At 37.7% G+C, this 21,429-nt stretch overlaps 1 protein-coding gene across 1 annotated transcript in view; it reads right to left on the bottom strand.

Moving 5' to 3' along the window:
- Window positions 1-1,577: 1,577 nt before the first annotated feature.
- Window positions 1,578-21,429, bottom strand: part of LOC136696317 (collagen alpha-1(XX) chain) — a 37,895-nt gene continuing 18,043 nt past the window's right edge. Inside the window, exons 7-42 of the mRNA XM_066670588.1 lie at window positions 21,037-21,204; window positions 20,547-20,666; window positions 20,224-20,388; window positions 19,872-20,030; window positions 19,081-19,250; window positions 18,869-18,998; window positions 18,603-18,748; window positions 17,077-17,206; window positions 16,624-16,763; window positions 16,372-16,498; window positions 16,120-16,259; window positions 15,752-15,884; window positions 15,478-15,623; window positions 15,072-15,201; window positions 14,441-14,557; window positions 14,180-14,326; window positions 13,200-13,256; window positions 13,026-13,064; window positions 12,793-12,931; window positions 12,288-12,430; window positions 11,615-11,724; window positions 10,797-10,955; window positions 9,540-9,617; window positions 9,337-9,423; window positions 9,012-9,065; window positions 8,732-8,827; window positions 8,597-8,650; window positions 8,430-8,483; window positions 5,330-5,383; window positions 5,151-5,222; window positions 4,780-4,815; window positions 4,598-4,664; window positions 4,173-4,361; window positions 3,807-3,884; window positions 3,265-3,423; window positions 1,578-3,163 (exon numbers count right to left, since the gene is read on the bottom strand). Of these exons, the coding sequence (XP_066526685.1) occupies window positions 3,135-3,163; window positions 3,265-3,423; window positions 3,807-3,884; window positions 4,173-4,361; window positions 4,598-4,664; window positions 4,780-4,815; window positions 5,151-5,222; window positions 5,330-5,383; window positions 8,430-8,483; window positions 8,597-8,650; window positions 8,732-8,827; window positions 9,012-9,065; window positions 9,337-9,423; window positions 9,540-9,617; window positions 10,797-10,955; window positions 11,615-11,724; window positions 12,288-12,430; window positions 12,793-12,931; window positions 13,026-13,064; window positions 13,200-13,256; window positions 14,180-14,326; window positions 14,441-14,557; window positions 15,072-15,201; window positions 15,478-15,623; window positions 15,752-15,884; window positions 16,120-16,259; window positions 16,372-16,498; window positions 16,624-16,763; window positions 17,077-17,206; window positions 18,603-18,748; window positions 18,869-18,998; window positions 19,081-19,250; window positions 19,872-20,030; window positions 20,224-20,388; window positions 20,547-20,666; window positions 21,037-21,204 (4,022 nt within the window). The 3' untranslated portion in view covers window positions 1,578-3,134. The remainder of the gene's footprint in view (window positions 3,164-3,264; window positions 3,424-3,806; window positions 3,885-4,172; window positions 4,362-4,597; window positions 4,665-4,779; window positions 4,816-5,150; window positions 5,223-5,329; window positions 5,384-8,429; window positions 8,484-8,596; window positions 8,651-8,731; window positions 8,828-9,011; window positions 9,066-9,336; window positions 9,424-9,539; window positions 9,618-10,796; window positions 10,956-11,614; window positions 11,725-12,287; window positions 12,431-12,792; window positions 12,932-13,025; window positions 13,065-13,199; window positions 13,257-14,179; window positions 14,327-14,440; window positions 14,558-15,071; window positions 15,202-15,477; window positions 15,624-15,751; window positions 15,885-16,119; window positions 16,260-16,371; window positions 16,499-16,623; window positions 16,764-17,076; window positions 17,207-18,602; window positions 18,749-18,868; window positions 18,999-19,080; window positions 19,251-19,871; window positions 20,031-20,223; window positions 20,389-20,546; window positions 20,667-21,036; window positions 21,205-21,429) is intronic.

Genomic DNA, 21,429 nt, shown 5'->3' with positions numbered 1-21,429 from the left:
ACTCCCTCGCCATTAATGCACTCTCCAAATTTCCAGTGCTGATACTAAATATATTAAATGTTTCACACCAAGTTACCCCGTATTTGAACATACACACACACACACAAGATAAAAGCCACATTTGTGCTTCTTTATTTGCCTGGTTTATTACTCTAAACTCATTATTCTATTCATTATTTTACTGTCTGAACTGTCCATTCGGAGTCGTTTAATGAGCCAACTCTATAGAGAGCGATTAGTCTCAAAGTACTTTACAAATGCGTAAATGTTAATCCACAAATTAAACATGTCACAAATTTGTTTTACTATACACAAATGAACACATCCCAATCTGTGTCTCACGGTCTGCAATTTGTACAAATAGTTACATTCATAAATACATGTTTTTAGTTTTCATAGATATATAACAATTTTAGTTCGAACAAAAAGCCCCCAAAACCGCTGAATTCAGCTTCATATCACAGACAGTCAGGAGGGGGACCACTGTGGGACACTTTTGAAGGTGGCCTCAATTTAATGACGTTAAAATCCAGCGGAACTTCCCTAATTTCGCTGCAGACTAGGGTTGTCAAATAAAATACGTTAAAATCATCCCGTATTCGGACTAAAACCGTGTGGCTTATTGGACAGATACAGGGCCGATAGGCTTCGTATTTTTTGAGATTGGATTGTTAAAACGGGTGATTTGTTTCCCACAGACGCTCTCCCTCACTCGGAGGGAGAGGCAGATACACCACGGCTCCGAAACAGAACATGTGCACATTGAACAGAACACATTGGTCATCACTTTTGTTTTTAACCAATCAGCAACCAGAGTTAGCTGTCTATCATTTACTGCGGCAGCCAATGGAGTCGTAGTCCCGCCTACAGGGGGTGGTTTAGCTGTGTCCCTGAAAAGCAACAGGTCAGTCCTGAGACACTGGGGAAAACAACAGTGTCACCTAGCGGTGGCTTGTTCGCCTGCTGGCCACATTTGTGAATCAGACAGCATTTGTTTTTGGATCGGGTGAAATGCGAAAGGAAAATCTCAAAATCCAAAAACCCGCGAGAGGAAATGAATAAATGCACGTCACAGAACTTGATCCACAAACGCAGATTCTACAAATTTCAAATACATTTGAAATTCGAGACTTTGACTTTACAAATATTTGCAATGTAAATTTAAACAAATGTATATATTTTCGCAAAAAAATGTGATATATCTGAAAATCAAAAACATGTATTTATACAAATTGCAGACCGTGAGAGACAGATTGGGATGTATTCATTGTGAATAGTGAAACATATTTGTGACTTGTGTTTTATTTGTGTATTAGCATTTACACATTTGTAAAGTATTTTGAGACTAATCTCTCGCCATACAACTCACTCGCACCAAGACGCCATTGAGTGCTTTGCATCATTACAAAGGTAAAATGGACATGTGAAACCATTTCCAACATGAATTTTAATTAATTATTTATACTATCAGTTGATTACAAACGCAAAACTGTAAATGTTTTTGTAAATTATGAAAGTACAAAATAAATATGACACTGCACATTCAATATGACAGAAACTATTTTTAATTGGCTTCATAATATCGGCTTATCTACCCATCTCTCTCACATACGCACACGCACGCACACACACACACACACACACACACACACACACACGCGCACACACACATCGTCTTACTCTTTTACACAAGTTTTTTTTTGTTTTTTTATAAGTGAGTGTTTAGTAAATGCTTAGCCATTAGGAAACATAGCAGTCATTATATAAATGTTTAGACATTTACAGATATATTGTTGAATGTACTAAAAATCTGTGCATTAAAAAAAACCACACACACACACACACACACACAACATACCTAGTATTATCCATATGCTGGACAGTAAGACATAAAATAGTCACAGTGTAGCTTACAACATTTGTATACAAAAGATGTCCATTTAAAGGCAGTTTAATTCAGGAACCCAAAGTGTATAATATGCCTTCAACATACGCATTATAGTGCATAAATACAACAAAATAAAACACAGCATTTGTAAAATAGATCTAAAATGTTTTCAGTGCTAAATCAGTCATTACTTAGTAAACCAATGACAAACATGACTTTATCATTATTTAAAATAAAATGAAATGATGTAGGACCCTTCTTTGGTGTCAAACTGAAATCAGTGTGTAGCACAAAATGAGTCCTGCTCAAGAGTTTATCTACTGACTCATGGTACTGGATGTGTCCAGTTAAAATATGCATTGATAAAACATTAACAACAACAAAAAAGGACATGAGAATTTAAAAAAAGAGTTTTAAATATATTTTAAGGCATAGTCTGTACTAACATGGGTAAATTAGGAATGCTGAAATTCCCTATGCACAATAACACATAAAACCACAGAGAAGGTAAATGGTGAGAATATGTGGGTGTCTGACCTATGATTCCTATGTAATTTCCACCACGATTCTTGGTTTACATGTTGCAGTCACATAAATCATAGCAGTCAACACCTAAAGAAAATGGTTAAAAAAAGACAAAAACCTTTTTTGATGGACAGTTATCAGTGTTGCGCCCTATTTAAAAGTGATTAATAAATATATGAGCACCAAATCCTTAAAGATTAGAAACTAGAATCCTGTCAGAACAAATGGTAAAATGTAGCCTGTATATTAAACTAGTGCAGGTAAACATGAAAAAAAAATCCTTCTTCAGTAAACAGCACGGCAATGGATTCTGCTATTTTGGAACTGTGGAGGTCACATGACACACTTACATCAGTGTTTTCTAAAAGTTGTTTCCCTAAAAGCTGTTTCCCTTAAAACACCACACTGTGCTCCCAGAATTACAACCTTTGGAAAGTAGTATTGAAAACTCATTCTCACTGGTGGAAAACATGGTTTTAGTGTGCATTAATGGGAAAATTTAAGAAAATATATTATTGTATAATTTACCCATGTTAGAGTTGACTAGTACTAACAGTGTCACACAGCAAGGAAGTATAAAACTGGCCTTGGTAAACTGTCCATTACATGCCAAGTTTTTATCCCCGTTTATATGCATTGCAACTAGCAGCGCCTCTGTACTTCTTGGTGAAAGCAAGGACTCAAAGTATTCAAATATCCACTGAAATGATTGTTCCCACTCTCAAGGCTGGTATCCAAAGTATGGATCCTCTGGAAATATCACAATAAAGGGAATGAAAGAAGTCATTATTGACAAGAGGACATACACTGACAATACAGAAAAAGAAAGAATTATATATACTTATACATACCAGCTGGGGGTACTCCTTGATGGCAGCCACTACTGTCGCACATGCCTGGGGGGCCACTTTCACCTGGCTTACCTAAAGCCCCTGAAAATCCAGGAACACCTGGCTTACCATCCTCACCCCGAGGGCCTTGCTCTCCTGTCTTGGTTTCTCCTGGAGGTCCTGGAGTAGTACAAACAAATACCATCTTAACACAGAGCTTATTAACAGTGGATTACTGTCTTACACAAATGTTAGAACTGACCAAAAAAGCCCAGGTTCCCAGAATCCTTTACTGGAAGAGAGAGAGTGTAAATTGTGATGCCCAGTCTACCATTTGAGAATATACTTCTCAATTTGCAATTTGTGCTTTTTTTTCATACCATATTTTTCCATTGACCACTGGTTGCTAAGAAACAGCAATGGCCTTTTACCCTAAGATGCAGGAAAAGCTTTTTTCCCAGAAAAATGAGCAAAACAACACACTAAAACTCATCATGCATACATTAAATATAATATAACCATTTAAATATGTAAAAGTGGGATATTCTGCAAGGGGGATATACCTGCAAAACCCTTTGATCCTTGTGGTCCTTGGACATTTATCCCTGGAGCTCCTCTCTCACCAGGCAAACCTCTGCGTCCTGAATGTACAGAGCAGAATTAGGACTCTGGGAGAGATGTATTGCTGAAATAGGTCTTCATTCTTAAATATAACAAACTGCCAATAACACAATAGCACTGACAGCTCTGGAGAACAGAGCCAAATGCCCATAGCAGTTGTGCGAGCAAACAGATTCCTGCATTGGTTAACATCATGCTTGCATAGTGCCTATAAGCTTATGTTACATTTGCTAACTCTGTTAGCTCCAGGGAATTACAAAATGAATTTGCATTAAATAGACTATAATATAGTTTTTTAAAAGTCCTACCCTGCTCGCCAGGGTACCCTGGTTTCCCTGGCTCTCCTCTGTTTCCCACTCGTCCCTGAGGTCCTCTGGGTCCTGGGGGTCCTTTCCCTCCAGGGATTCCAGGTTCTCCTGGAGGCCCAACGGGCTCCTGGACGGGCACAGGCTTCCGACTAATCTCATTCAGGAAGGCATCCAACTTAAGCACTTCATCTATAACACAGTAGTGCACACAGAGCGATACTTTAATGATCTGATAACAGATGCTCAACATAATGCATTCTAATAAGCCTTAATTCATATTTCACATAAAAAAAAAAAGAAATCACATGGCACAAAAGGTAGTATATACTTTATATAACTGTATAATTTATGTTTACATTAACAAGATGCCACAGACTTCAATACCAACCCCAATTTTTAAATGGAGAAAAAAAATTTTCACATACTGTGCACCAGCTTCTCACATGCCTGAGTGACAAGCTGATAAATGATGGCAAGAGACTGTGGTTCCCCCTGTTAAAGAAAGTATATTTAAACTCTACTAACAAACATAATTAACTGTATCCGTCAAACAACATAATGTTGACATGAAAAAATATCCGGAAAGGAATACTGCGGATTTACTCACCTTCTCTCCTCTTTCACCTTTACTTCCAGGAAGTCCCTAATAACAGAAAGAGGTATCATTAATAACAACTCAAACTATTCCCATCTGAAAATTAATCTTAATTAAATTAGATTTGATTGGATAAGACGTTATTATAGTGTTATTGTGCAGAAAGATCATTCATCTTTTTCGTTAATGAACATAATTTGAAAGGCAGAAACCTACCATGTGAAGCAAATGTACACGTAATTCATTTTAAATTTAAATTATGCTTTTATTACATAAAAAAAGTTAATGTCATCTATTCTAAGGGTTAGTGCTTTCAGAAACAGAAGAAGAAAATATAGGCGATTAGTGACATAAAAAATTCCATAGCATATTTCTAAACTCACTGTTGGCCCTACAGGTCCTAGTGAGCCTCGTTCTCCAGCAGGCCCTGGGTGGCCAGGCATACCCTGGAAGCCCTATGATGATTACAAACACAAGATCAGCAGATGTGCAAAATTATTGGACTTTTTGCCAAATACTGATGTAATCAGTTAATACAGTGTCTCTGGCAGCAATATCTTACTCTTGGTCCTGTTATCCCTGGGGCTCCAATATTTCCCTCCACACCTCTTGTTCCCTAGGGAGAAAAGTGAATAAAACACATTAGATTAAAAGCTATTTAAAAGAAGACAGGGACACATCTTAATACACGATTTCCTGTGACTCATTTCATTTAATTATGTTCATGTTAATGTATGAACTGCTTAGACTTAGAAAGGCTGAAAAGTGGTGTCTGTGTTGTTATATAAAGTATATATATACACTTTTTCCTTTTTTTTTTTTACCACATATGTATAACCATGCTCATTACCATTTGCTAAGTAACCTAATGACAGCTTTTTGTAGCTACTTGGTACTACATTCTGGTAAAAGAAACTACCAGTACTAAAGAACCAGAATGAAAATGTCCTCTATTCATATTTATATACTCATTTTTAAAATTTCTAAATAATAATAATTTTTAAATTTCTATAATAATAAATTTGATGTGATGTGTCTTACAGAAACATGGATTAGACCAGACGAATACATCAGTCTAAATGAAGCTACAGTCTTTTTCAAACACCTTGTTGGCCTGGCAAAGGGGGAGGCATAGCCAATATTTATATTAATGCTCTTGGGATTTTCCAGAAGCCAGGTTACAGATTCTCCTTTGAAAGTTGTTTTAATAACTGTAAATGATCCAGTAAATAATTAGAATTTTTTCTCCCTTATTACAATTTATAAATCATCAGGGCCTTACTCTGAGTTCTTGCAGGTTTGTAGATTTTTTGCTAGATTTATTAATACAACAGATAAAATAATAATAGCTGAAGGCTTTAATATTCTTGATAATGCAGAGGACACACTAAGAAAAGCATTTCTATTAATGATAGAATCAAGATGTTTTATTCAAAATACAGGGTGGGCCATTTATATGGATACACCTTAATAAAATGGGAATGGTTGGTGATATTAACTTCCTGTTTGTGGCACATTAGTATATGGGAGGGGGGAAACTTTTCAAGATGAGTGGTGACCATGGTGGCCATTTTGAAGTCGGCCATTTAGATCCAACTTTTGTTTTTTCAATGGGAAGAGGGTCACGTGACACATCAAACTTATTGGGAATTTTATTGGGAATAACATAACTTTATTCATTCATGAGTTATTTACAAGTTTTTGCCCACTTATAAAATGTGTTCAAAGTGCTGTCCATTGTGTTGGATTGTCAATGCAACCCTCTTCTCCCACTCTTCACACACTGACAGCAACACTGCAGGAGAAATGCTAACACAGGCTTCCAGTATCCGTAGTTTCAGGTGCTGCACATCTTGATGGTATGGTGTGGTATATGGAGTACAAAGATAGTGGGGCCATTCTTTATCAAAACCTCAAGGCCACTGGATATGCAAAATTGCTACATGATGATGTGTTTCCCTCTTTATGCACTGAAGCTGCATAAAAGCAGCAAACATTTTATAAGTGGTCAAAGACTTGTAAATAACTTATGAAGGAATAAAGTTATGTTAAAACCAAGAACACCATTGTTTTTCTTGTGAAATTCCCAATAAGTTTGATGTGTCACATGACCCTCTTCCCATTGAAAAAACAAAAGTTGGATCCAAAATATCTGACTTCAAAATGGCCACCATGGTCACCACCCATCTAGAAAACTTTCCCCCCTCCCATATACTAATGTGCCCCAAAAAAAATAAGTTAATATCACCAACCATTCCCAATTTATTAAGGTGTATCCATATAAATGGCCCACCTTGAATAATGAAGCCCTTTAAATACCACATCCACAATCTAAACTTAGTTTTGAGCTTTGGTTTAGATATAGATATTATAGCTATTCTCCCACAGAATTCAGTTTTTTATAGTTACCTAATCTGTAAAGCATGTTTTACAAAAACACAGAACAATACACTTAAAAAAACGTACCAGAGATTCCCTTGGTACAAAACCATATTACTACATATATGCAAATCTAAACAGTTCACACTTTTGTATTAAGTATCCCAACCGACTGAGGTATAAACAAGCTCCTAAGGGTCTGACAAATATTACATGATAATCTTTTCTTATAGTCTTTTTAAAGACTCCTCCAGCATTTGACCTAATATGTTGAAACAGATTCATATCAGTCTAAGCAGGCCTGCTTTTAGTTTCACAGAGAGACAGCTATACCATGCTTATTTATTTAGGACCTATATTCACAATATATACAATGTTATCCATGAACATAGCATTAATTTTCACGGTTATGCTGATGATACACTATTATAAACATTGCAAACTAAACCAGTTGATTCTGATCTGATGAACATATAAATAATATCACTAGAACAGCATTTATTCAACTTCAGTATATTGCTATGGAACACACTGACAAGCCACAGCCAGAGTTCTTACACAAACTAGAAAGTCTGATCATGTTAGACAGATAATATACATTATGCATATTTCTGTATATATATTTACTATATATATATATATATATATATATATATATATATAGTATAATTATATATTTTTGCTGTGATATATAAAGTTAAAAATAGCCTCATGCCACTTTACTTGAGTGAAATAATATTGTATTATTAATAAACTTACCTACTTAGGTCACAAGGTTCTGGCTGCCTCTTTTTTCAAAGAAGTATTAAATTTAATTTAATTCTAAACATTTTAATTCTAAGCCCAGAGTCATATTTCATACCTTCATGTTTCTCTCCTGAGTAAAACTGCCCTTATTGTCTGATCTAATGTTAAAGAAAAATTGTCTGAGTGGAGTGTCCTGCCTGTTATCAAGTCAGATCTGAACATGAGAGAGCTTCAGATTCCTGCTCATCTCGACATTAACTAGATTCCTGCTCAGCCTGACATTAACTAAACACAACTTTTAACACAATCAGAATACAGTGTATAAGTCAAGTGTACACTCATTATAAATGTATAATTCTTCTCTTGTCTGGTGGTTTTACTCCAGTGTCTACCACAGGATAATGGGTTCACACTTTGAGTTTTGGCTTTTTTAATGTTTCTTCCTCCACATGGGTATAGGACCCTGAATTCTGTACAGCTGCTTTGTGGTTATAGGCATGGACTAACAGTTCAGCTGCTTCATGAAAAACACTTACTTTAGGTCCTGGATGGCCCTCTTCACCTTTTGGGCCAGGTGGTCCAGGTAATCCCTAACATAAATGCAAGAGAGTGAAGTGATCACAAAGAAGTAAAATAAAGCCATCAATATTATCTGTCTTAATGCCATGTATATCTGATAAAGTGAAGGGCAGTCTAGTCTTACCTGGTTCCCAGGCCTCCCCATATCTCCCTTTTCACCCCTTATTCCTGGAGGCCCCTACAAAATCACAGAAAGGGAAGTTACTCCTGCACAGTACAACTCTGTTCTAATACAAACTTCTAAAAAACATGCCCATACCATTTTCCCCATCATTGTTATGCCACGGGGGCCGACAGAGCCCACAGGACCAAAGCCACCCTCAGATCCTGCCTTGCCAGGGGGTCCCATTTCACCCTGGGCCAGAACAGAAAAAAGAAAAATCTGAAGTCTCATAAACTCAGCATCTACATGCAGCATAGTTCTAGTAAGTGCAGCATAGTTCTTGCTAGGAGAAGTAGGATTTAGTCTAAAAGAAGAGTATGTATATTAGCAAATTTGATTAATATGAGTGGACTATAAGGCTGAGGACACAACATACCTTCTGTCCTTCCTCCCCTTTTTCCCCTTTCTCCCCACGAGGACCAGGTTTCCCCTAAGGCACAATCAGAATAAGAGCTAACAAATATACCATATCCATAATTTATATCTTGAAATACAACCTTTTCAATCTGTCAACTACACCATTTTGCTGATAAAATTAGTTAAAATTGTTTCCATGGAAATTTAAACACATAAACAGTTTGTTCTAATATAGGACCTTTGAAAAACTATGCACAGAACAATATTATTTGATATTATAATGATCTGTATTAGTGAACATTTTGATATAGGTCAAGCCCTTTTAAAACAAGTCATGAACTCACAGGTGAACCAACATCTCCAGGTGCTCCAGGGACATTGGAAGTGCATGTGCATGTATAAGCAGGAGCAGGACAACTCTCCTCATCCCTCTAAAGAAACAAAATATATTTCAGCATTTTAAGACATTTAATGTTTTTTTATTCACATCATGGATTGACTGAATGATTTGAATTGATTAATTAACCATGTGCAGGTCGACACTCACCTGAGTAGGAAGGTCACAGCAGGTGTCCTCTAAGGCCCAGGTGGTGTTACACACGATCTCAAAAGTCTGCAACTGGAACTGAGAACAAAAACAAGAGGAATACCCTTTTTACAGAAATATCTAAAACACTACCTGATTCTGGATGTGTTTTTATCTACTCCAATTTTTACTTTCTTTATTCCTTAAAGAATAACATATACCATTGTATGCAAAAGTTTGGGCACTCATTTACACATAATGTTGATAAAGTGAGAAAGTTAAGGCCTCTACAAACTTAAACATAACCTCTGATTATGTCTTAACTTTAAGACACTGAAAAAAGTATATAAAATATATAAAAAATAACTTTTGCAGAGGAAACATTCATTCATTCATTATCTGTAACCGATTATCCAGTTCAGGGTCGCGGTGGGTCTGGAGTCTACCCGGAATCATTGAGCACAAGGCAGGAACACATCCAGGAGGGGGCATCAGTCCTTCACAGTGCAAAACACACACGTTCACCCCTACAGACACTTTTGAGTCACCAATCCACCTATAAATGTGTGTTTTTGGACCGTGGGAGGAAACTGGAGCACCCAGAGGAAACCCACGCAGACACAGGGAGAACACACCAAACTCGAACAGTCACCTGGCGCGGGACTCAAACCCACAACCTCCATGTCCCTGGAGCAGTGTGACTGCAACACTACCTGCTGTGCCACCATGCAGGCAACATTCAAATATTGATTTATTTTTCCCAATATAATATATTTTACAAAATATAAGTAGATATAAGTAAGTGTGCATTGAAATGAGAAGTGTATTTTTTGACGAGGAACCATTTACACTTCAATCATGTATCAGCATATTACTATATACCATGAAGCCATCTTGTTTATATTTTGTTTAATTATTCACTCATTCGTTCATTTTCAGCAACCACTTATCTAGTTCAGGGTTCGAGGTTAGCTTGGAGCCTACCCGGAATCACTGGACACAAGGCAAAAACACACCCAGGACAGGGTTCCAGTATATCACAGGATAACACCCACTTCGAAACATTTTTGAGTTGCCAATCCATCTACCAATGTGTGTTTTGGACCATAGGAGGAAACCAGAACACCTGAAGGAAAGTATTTTACATTTTTTGACTGAAAATACTTGTATACACTATTATCAAAGTAACTCATTAAGTAAAAGTAACACAACAGCAATGAATCAAACTTCTAAAGGATACATGTATTTAATGTTTTGTTGATGCTGCATTATACTCACAGCAGCAGATCCACTGTGAGGTCCGCGGGTCCTCACTAGTTTGCCCAGCATCTCAAAGCCATCAGTAGGCAGTGCCCCCAGAGGACGAGCTGGTCTCTCTCCAACTCGTTGACAGTCCACTGACAGGGACACACTCACCTGACTAACAGACAGGTGAATCTGCCATTCACATGAAACAGAATGTCATAAAATGTCACAGAAATGTCAAGATGTGGCTTAATCTCTAATTGGCAGCTGGCAGCAGGACAGAAAAACTGGTGGCAGTTGCCAATCCACAGTTGATAATATTGACTCTGGGAATGTGACCAAACACAACTTCCAGCAGAAGGTGTCTGTGACTTGAAATTGTGGAAACAGGCAGAGGACAATGCGGAAGCTATCAATCTTGTCATAAAACAATCCATATTGTGATATTAGCGATATTCTGATTGTTTATGTAATAATGTCATGCAGTTACACATATTATTGCACATTTTTATTACGTGAGTCATTTAGGCACAACAACAAACATGGCAGAATGACTTATGGTCATTTATATAAGGGTTGAATACCCCAAGATAAGTGCTATGATTCGTCTGTCAATACTCTTTGCACATTTGTCTTGTCATTATGGACAGATGTTTTACTAGAGAAGCTTGGAAGGCATAGAAAGACAAATGTTTTAAAATATAATATAAAGTATAATTTTAAAACATTTTCTAGTGTTTTCTGCATAATTCCATCATAGATATTTAAGTGCTCTCTCTCTCTCTCTCTGACACACACTCACAAAAACACTCCCAGACCACCCCCACACCCACACATTTTCTTCCCCTCACCTTGTGAAAGCTGCCATAGAAGAGTGTGTGGACCTGAGTCTGGTCAAAAGTCAGCTCCTGTACCTCTCCTCTGTAGTCCAGACTGAAGTACAGCAGTACTTTCCTCTCAGCTGACAGACAAAGCAAAAACACATCTGGTCATCTGTACACAAAACTTAACAACAACAAAATTTGTTCATGTTCAGGTAGGTGCAAGTTCTGTAGAGATCTGACAGAATTTAAACAAGTTTCATAGATGCCCACTGCTTCTTGTCTGCTCTTGAGCAGCAGCACTTGAGCATAAAATCAGCATTCCCAATATCAAGTGTGGGCTAACAGGTTATAAAGCCAGCACTCAACTAATCATCCCACTTTGGTACCTGACCTTAATAAATTTGTTGTTCCAGCATCTAATGTAAAGCCTTCACAGTATAGAATGTGTTACTGCAATAAAGCACAGACTACATTTATATTATGTGTCTACAAACTTTTGGATATACACTGTAACAAAATAATTTTCAATTATTGTGGATATCTATGACTTGTTTATTGTAGAATGTATGTAGAATTATAAACTGTTTTTATTGTTTCAGTGTAAATTAGCTTTTTTCTTGTTCTATTGGAAATTAATTTCTATGACAAAACTTTTAGATACTTTGAAAATTTCTGAAGCATCTCACAGGCTTATACTCACGGTCTAGTACCAACCCCATCTTGGGCTGGAAGTCATTGTCGGTGAGCTGCCAGAGGGCAAAGGGCTCTCTGGGTGAATTCTGCAGCAGGCGGAAAGACATGCTGATGGTATGCTCTGGAGCAAAACCGGATGGGTGAATGAAACTGCAATACAAAGGACAACACATAGGTCACCGTGAGTCACAGAAAGCCAATGCCCTTTCATTTATGAATTTGAAATGCTTTTGTAAAAATACTTTTTATTTCTTTGGTCAAAAATAACAAATACTAATTCTGAACAACATCACATTAAGAGCTCAGCAAATGAATCATTTTAAGTAGAAATAAAATGTCTATTTCATGCAGTCATTAACACAATAAGAAACTATTTGTTCCCTAATTTGGTTCAGTCATATCTATTTGGTATATTTGTCATTAAATGTTTTAAATTGTAGATTATGTGTGTGTGTGTGTGTGTGTGTATACAAGCACACGCAAGTGGGGGTGTGTGTTTGTGTGCAACTCACCCTGTGCTCTGGGTGAGCTGTGTGTCTTTGTAGATGGTGTAGCTGGGTAAAGAGCTGAAGATGAACGGCTCTGCTGCTACACCCTCTACAGTGGAATGAGCTCTCTGAGTCAAACCAAATGCCTCCATCATATTAAAACCTGGAGCACACCCACAGTTTCTTAGGGAACACTGACAGTGAGACCACACATTCACAGAATAATATTTAAAAGGAAAACTGATTTAATTGGTTACCTTTAATTACACTATTCCTGATGGTCACCTCAGGGCACACTGTAACAGAAAACAGAGCAGGAGATTAAACTTGTGAACACCTGTGTGTGTGTGTGTGTGTGTGTGTGTGTGTGTGCGCGCGCATGTGTGTGTGTGTGTGTGTTCCAGTGCATGTGTGTATTGTTGTATACTCACATTCTTTTTGTATGGGATGCAACCTAGGAGGCACTTGGATTCTGACTGGTGCTACAGCTGAGAAAGAATCATGGAAAAACATGTTTAATAAAATAATAATTAATAATGCTTAATTAAAAATACAATTAACTATATATATATATATATATATATATATATATATATATATATATTTATTAGGGGTGGAACTTTAATGCACTAATTTCGATTAATTAATTGCCGAAAAAATTTTTTTTAATGCATTTTAATTGCATTTTGCACCGTGGAACGTTTCTCAGTACACAAGTTCCAGGCATACCAGTTATAACGACGCACAATGTGATGAACATGATGGCGATGACGGAAGAGACTACGCTGGTGGATGGGAAATTTAAATACAAGAAACTTCCAGATGGAAGTACAAACAAAAATGTTATTTGCACTTTATACAGGTAGGAGTTTGCTTATCACAGGAGCACTTCCACCGTTCGTTACCACCTCAACGCAAAACATGTTGGGGCTAGCGTGCAGGTCAGTAATGCAAACAGTGTCGCCAGTCAACACTTGACCACATGCCGGGGTTCACATTCAGAAACAAAATGTCAAAGTCCACGTCAGACAAACTGACCAATTCACTGGTTGTAGACTGGTGGGAAAATAAACAAGATTTTGAATTTAAGCTTATGTTCGTTGATTCATTCATCAACAAAACTAAAATCAATATTTCTCATGCTAAATATTGAAATGTGATTCAAATGTGATTAATTTTGATTAATTAATTACAAAGCTTCTAATTAATTCTTTAAAAATTATATATAATATAAATTATATAAATATAAAATTATTATATAAATATAAAATTAATTTTTTTAATCAAGTCGCACCCCATATATATATATATATATATATATATATATATATATATATATATATATATATATATATATATATATACACACACACACACACACACACACAGGAGAGCTGAGTTTTAATCTAACCTGTTGGATGGAGAATAGTGACAGCAGCGCTCTCTACTGTCCCGAGACGGGAGTGCACACTGATACGATACACTGTCTCCGGTTGCAGCTCAGAGAAACAGTGGCTGTTGCTGCTTGAGTCAACCAATTCTTCCTTTATTTGCTTTTCTGAGCCAACACAAACATACAAGTTCATATAAACACATAATGAGGAAATGAAGGCAATAAAATTATAAATAAAGTACAGCAGCCGGGGTCAGGATTGTTGAGCAGTGCCACTACCTCTGATGGCCTGGATGACAATGCGGTACCCTGTAACCGCTGCTACTGGCCTCCAGGACACACAGATACTGGAGTGGTCAGAGCGTACCACACTCACACTGCTAACCCGGAGACTGGCTGGATTTATGTAGAAAGAAATAAGAATAAAGTTATCACATATATATATCTTTGCATTCTGTCTTGCATAGCCTTGTTTTATATATTATTTTATTGCATAATTTGAACAGTCTTGCTGTTCTTCATACTGTGCCAAAATATCATAACTAATGGGCCAACAGAAAAGGTCCAAATAATTTATCATGCTACATTAACATAAACATTAATAATGTTCTTTTCTTCTCCTATAAACATAACACCTGGAGAAACAAGGTTTCATTCCAGCAGTGAACACTGAACATTGTACTCTGATATGTTGCCCCAGAGGTCCCTAACAGTGGTTTCCACAATGACTGAAACTGTTAAACCCTCAGAAAAGGCTGTACATAGAAATTAGATTGTATGATTTCCTGTGTGTGTGTGTGTGTGTGTGAGAGAGAGAGAGAGAGAGAGAGAAAGAGAGAGAGAGAGAGTAAGAGAGAGAGAGAGAGAGAGAGAGAGAGAGAGAGAGAGAGAGAAACACAGACAGACTCACTTGTTTTGCCTTGTGCAGAAACACTGCCTCCCTCTCTGTTGCGGTACTCAGCAGTAACCAGTACACTGTAGCGAGTATCAGGCAGTAGAGACTGCAGCAGAACTCGACGCTCACTGCCTGGCAACGACACCTACAAGCAAATTCACACCTAAAACTACACTACCCACAATGCCACATAAAATCTTTGCACAATTTATATATTATCAAGCAGAAAGGTCACATGCATTGCAGTATTTTGTTTCAAGTAGACACAGTTATTATGCCTATGTGAGCTTGTACATTCATATATTGTCCAAGTAATGTCATTCAAATGTAAGTAAATGAATATAAATGGAACAAGGCACTGAAAAACATTTTCTCTTAAATCAGATGTGCAGATTTTCTTTCATTTTCTGAGGGCACTCACTGTGTTCTCTCGTGTTTCTCCTCCAGTTAAAGGTGTGTATGATACGAGGTACTGCAGTACATGAGCATTAGGTGGAACCCAACTGACCAGCATGCTGACCGCAGTCTCTTCAGAGATAGACACGGAGCTGGGGCCTCCCCCAGACACTGCAACAAGAAAGTCATAGAAAACAGATAATAACCTAATTTAGTGACTATTAGTCAACAATTTGCTCTGATGGCACAAGCTGAGCTGTGTGTATGTGCGTGTGTGTGTGTGTATGTGTGTGTCTCACATGTACTGTATCGTATAGCCACAGCCTCACTCTGAGCTCCATCAGCATAAAGAGCAGACAGTGAGATCTGAAACTCCTTGTCATCCTCAACCCCCTCCAATATGGCTCCTTCACTTTGTCCATCCACCATCAGCTGGAAACCCAACCACACAAAGTTTGACATTACTATGCACAGCCATTAATCTCCAGAATTCCATCAACTATTCACATTACAAACCACTGCACCAACAAATACCCATCAAGACTTCCACTGTAGCAGTTCTCTTGCACAATATTCATTTGTAAAGAATAATGTACACTTCCATCATTTTTTGCTGTATAAGCCTAAGTATCAGCATATCCAGATTTTGCTACAAGCTATTGCTAACCTGCCTCAGATCCCCTCCACTGAGAGAGATCCATTTAATCAAGTATGAGGTCACATCATCTGCAGCCGGCTCCCAACGCACTGTAAGAGCACTCTCAGAGTAGTTAGTGACCCTGAGCTCAGATGGAGCTGGAACCCTTACTGGAAGAGAGAAAAAAACAGCTTGGGGAGTAAGTAATGTATCAACAAAGTCCAACATGTTAAGTCAAACATGTGTTAATCATGAGTGTTTATATAAAGAATTTGTACTTACATGTGGTGACATTGGCGGTGAGAGGGGCAGACAGGCCTTTATCATACTGAGACTGCACTGACACCAGATACCGGGACAGAGAGGCCAGATTCTGCAGTAAGACTGTATTCTCACCAACTACCTCCACCTGAGAGAGTGAGAGAGAGAGAGAGAGAGAAAGGAGAATACAGTAAATAATACAGACACAGAATCTCAATATCTGTTAAAGGAATGTGTGAAAATATTTAGTCCTTCTAAAAAAAATTCTTTCACCTGTTTGACGTCGCTGCCATGGTTGGTGCTGTATGTGATGCGATGGGCAGGAACACTCACAGCACCAGGTACCCATGTGATTTTCAGGGTACTGTGGCTGATCATAGGGAACTGCACACTAAGAGGAGATGGCAGTTGGACTAGGGAGAGTGAGAATTAAGAGAAAGAGATCATAGAGCAACAGCAACAAAGAATGATACTTCAGACATATAGGGACATTCTTATAGAAATATTCCAGCATTATTTAACCTGATTTCTGTTTCTCAACTGGGATCACATATTAAATTAATTATTTTTTCACCCTTGACTGTTAGTCACAACAGTCAACTAAATAACAATCGTCATCAAAAGAATTGTGACATACCAGTAATTTGTAACAATGACATGGTTGAATGAGTTGTGGATGAGCAATTGTCCAACATTTTTGTAAATAAAATCTACTTGAGGATTTACATGTGGTAGCGACGGCTGTGACGGGATCGCTAGGGTCCTCATCATACAGTGCATATAGTGTGACTGAGTAATCTGTTGAAGGCATCAGATCCTGCAGCTCCACATCTGTCTCATCAGCTCCAAACTTCACCTGCCACAGATCAAACACAAGCACACATAACTGTAAATGCACTGGTATGGAGAGAGATTAGTCTCAAAATACTTCACAAATTTGTAAAATGTTAATCCACAAATTAAACATGTGTACATGTGTCACAATTTTATCCGAAAATAAATACATTTGTTTAAATTTACATTACAAATATCTGTAAAGTCGAAGTCTCAAATTTAGAATTTATTTGTAAATTGTAAAATCTGCATTTGTGGATCAAGTCACTCACGTGTTTTCCGTGACGCGGATTTGTTCATTTCCTCTCGTGAGTTTTTGGATTTTGAGATTTTCCTCTCGCATTTCACCCGATCCAAAAACAAATGCAGCCTGATCCACAAATGTGACCAGCATGCGAACATGCCACCGCTAGGTGGCACTGTTGTTTCCCCCCAGTGTCTCGGGACTGACCTGTTGCTTTCAGGGACACAGCTAAACCACCCCCTGTAGGCGGGACTATGACTCCATTGGCTGCCACAGTCAATGATAGACAGCTAACTCTGGTTGCTGATTGGTTAAAAATAAAAGTGATGACCAATGCGAAGAGCATATCCTGTTTCGGAGCCGTGGGGTATCTGCCCTCCCTCCGGCTGAGGAAGAGCATTTGTCTGAAACAAATCATCCGTTTTAACAATCCAAGCTCAAAAATACGAAACCTATCAGTCCAACAAGCAACACGGTTTCAGTCCAAAAACGGGATGATTTTATTTTATTTGACAACCCTAGTCTGCAGCGAAATTCCGCTGGATTTTAACATCATTAAATTTAGGGCATCTTCAAAAGTGTTCCACAGAGATCACCCTCCTTACTGTCTGTGATATGAAGCTAAATTCAGCGGCTTGGGGGCTTTTTGTTTGAACTTCCACATTAAATACTGCGCAAATGCGTCTCCATTTAATTTGGCCCCCACGTCCTAAAACAACAGTGCCACCTAGCGGCGGCTTGTTCGCCTGCTGCTCACATGTGGATCAGGCTGCATTTGTATTTGGATCGGGTGAAATATGAGGGGAAAGTCTCAAAATCCAAATGTACGTCACGGAAAACACGTGAGTGACTTGATCCACAAATGCAGATTCTACATTTTACAAATAAATTTTAAATTTGAAACTTTACAAATATTTGCAATATACATTTAAACAGATTAAACTTGAATTTAATGAGTAATGAACTTTCAATGATACAGATATGATCTTAGTCATGACACTTTAATTGTTTAGATGTTTGCACAATTGTGCCACGGAAGAGTATTCCTTCACAAAAATGACAATAAAAAAACATGCATTAATTTGAATGCTTTTGTTATTAATGTCAAGCCCAAGACCAAAACCAAATAAAATAAAAAATATTACAAAATCTACAAAGTTGGATCCAGGCTCACCTCACGAGCATCATCAGGCTCCCCATCAGTCAGGGCAGAATACAGTGCCATATACTGAGTAGCTCCAGATGCTGGCCTCCAGCGCACCCGCAGACTTGTGGGAGAGGATGCACTGACCTCCAGGGAGTTTGGCATGGCCAGCGGCACTGTGGAGTGTAGGTTGAAATACTTATTTTGTATATAATGTTATAATGTTAATGGTAAGTTAAACATACAACAGTGAACTGTCCAATGGAATTTTCCTGAGGAGAATTTTACATGCTCACTTGTGGTGAAGATGCCTCTAAGTGGAGGGCCCACCCTGTCTTCATACACTGGAAAGATGGAGAGATGGTACTGGGTCTGAGAGGACAGTCCAGTCAGCATTACTCTTGAGACGGAACCATTCACCACCTCCTGTAAAAACATGAGACATGAGGGGGGAAACAGGTACACAGAATAACTCTTGTGCAGTGTTTGACTGTAGGCTAAGACTGACCTCCTGAGGGCTCTGTCCTTCACTGCTGTGGAACACCACTCTGAACTGCTGCACAAAGCGACTGGGTCTAGTCCAGCTCACAAGGACCTCTCTAGAGCCCAGCTCAGAATACTGCAGCTCTGTGGGGCTGGGGTAAGACAGCACAGGGTCCTCAGTTGGATGCTCCATTCCTACTCCATACATTCCACAAAAATATTTTAATCAATGTGAGTTTTTTTTTAATTGATAATTTTTCTCTTTTGCAGAAGCAGCTATTTTACTTACATCCCCCATGTTTCAAAGACAATTTAACAAATTAATAATAACAATAATAACAACAAAAATAACCACAAAAAATACCTAGGAATGTTACATATTCAAGAGACTGGCATATTTCATTCAAAATTCAAGCACAAATTATTTGCCAAAAAAGCCTGAAGTTACATGTAAAATATGTAAAAATCTAAAAAAAACATTTTATAGGTAATCACATTTTTGGGCAGAAAAAAAACGCAATTAGACATATTCTTCAAAACTTTCAGTTTTTGTACTAGTACTTATTATTATTATTATTATTATTATTATTATTATTATTATTAAACCCTAGCAACAATTAATTTATAGACCTTTCATAGAGTGTTTATTTAAATAAAAAATACATACATACATACAAACAAATACATAAACATATTTTTATTCATCTATAGTCATGAAATATTCTCACAATGTACAGGTAGCATGTTGGTTTTAAATGGTTTAAAAACTGAGAACAGAAGTGTTTTCCATGAATAAGGAATATGAGATGGACTTACTCTTTGCTTTATTGCGGTCTTCTATCTTCCCACACAATATACGCACCAGCCGACTGACCAGTTTACTGAGCAGTGGGAAATCATTCACATTATAGACATTAAGCTCCAGAGGTTCAGATGCCACCTGTCTCAACTCAGCCTCATCGGCATTCTTCACACCTGGAAAAAAAAAAAAAAAACAAGCAGGAATGGCTTACAAAGTCATAGAAATATGAAAAACTAACGTAATACACAAATAAGCAGGAGTACCCAGACACACCTCTTGTCACAGAAACCATTTAATTAATTAAAAAATATTGGACTTGGTTTAAAGAATGTCTCAATTGTTTGGCTTTTGTACTGAAAGTCTTACCCACAGCGATGATCTCCACTCCTGCACTCTTCAGGGTGTTTGCTGCAGAGATGGCATCATCCTGCGATTTCCCATCAGTTAACAACAGTAGAAAATTAGGGACCTCTGATCTGGCTCCTGCCTCTTCCTTCAGATTCTCTTCCAAAACATGAATAAGAGCTTGACCTGAGACACACACAACCCAATGTGGGAGGAAAATTAAGCACCAGACTCTGTAAATTCTGATCACATTAAATACATTGCAGACAACAAAAATGGGTTTTCTAAACAAAACTACACATTTTGAAGGAAATAAATGAGCCTGTTAAATGTATGGCACTCACCTGTGAATGTGTTTCCGCCTTTATATCTGAAGTTTCGGACAGCATCCAGGAGCTGTTCTTTAGAAGTGAAGTTATTGAGCTGCCACTCGGTTCGAGGGTCTCCACTGTACTGGGACAAGGCTGAAATTGACAAGGGTGCATTTAAATTCCATTCCATGTCAATTTAACATTTAAAATTATTTGTAGCATACATAAAACAATGCAAAGAAAGATAAAGGTTATTTTAACCCCCAGAAACCAGTCACTTCTAGGCAGCAGAAAATAATGTTTGACATGAATTTGCTCATCCAGTCCAAAGTCTGATATAAAAAACTGAAAGAAAAATAATCTCATGTGTGTTGGGAGAACACATTGAAGCCTGTTGATACAGAATGTAAATCAAACATCAGAATGACAGTAACAAATTAAAAAATAAATAAGTTAGATTTTTTTTGCCTGTGACAAAGAAGCCTGAAAATGACAAAACCTAAATAAATATAAATATTTGTACCTATTTGTACCCCGTCTGGGCCAATGTGGAAGGGGGTGACAAGGCCCTCCAGGAACTCGCGAACTTTTCTAAAATTTGTGCGGCCAATGCTCCAAGACCCATCCACCAGCAGAACGACATCTGCCTGGACCCCAGCCCTGCATTCAAATGGTTTCCTTGAGGTTCCAGCTGCACATATTCAGACCAAGGACAAGAGAAAGAATGGCAGGCTAATTAACCAAGTACAAACTCACTTATGAAGTAGTTTTATATTTGTCCATGTTTAAAGGTTCACTAAAGAATCACTTCAATGTGTAGGACGGTGTTTAATATTTTTAAACTGCCACCAATCTCTTCAGATCAAAGGGTCCTACTAATATATTTTGTCTCATTCTCATTCAGACTCATTCAGAT

This window comes from Hoplias malabaricus, chromosome 5 (genome assembly GCF_029633855.1).
Source record: "Hoplias malabaricus isolate fHopMal1 chromosome 5, fHopMal1.hap1, whole genome shotgun sequence".
NCBI classification, from domain to species: domain Eukaryota; kingdom Metazoa; phylum Chordata; class Actinopteri; order Characiformes; family Erythrinidae; genus Hoplias; species Hoplias malabaricus.
Note: the sequence above shows the minus strand (reverse complement) of the source record. Positions and strands in the feature narration are given on the sequence as shown.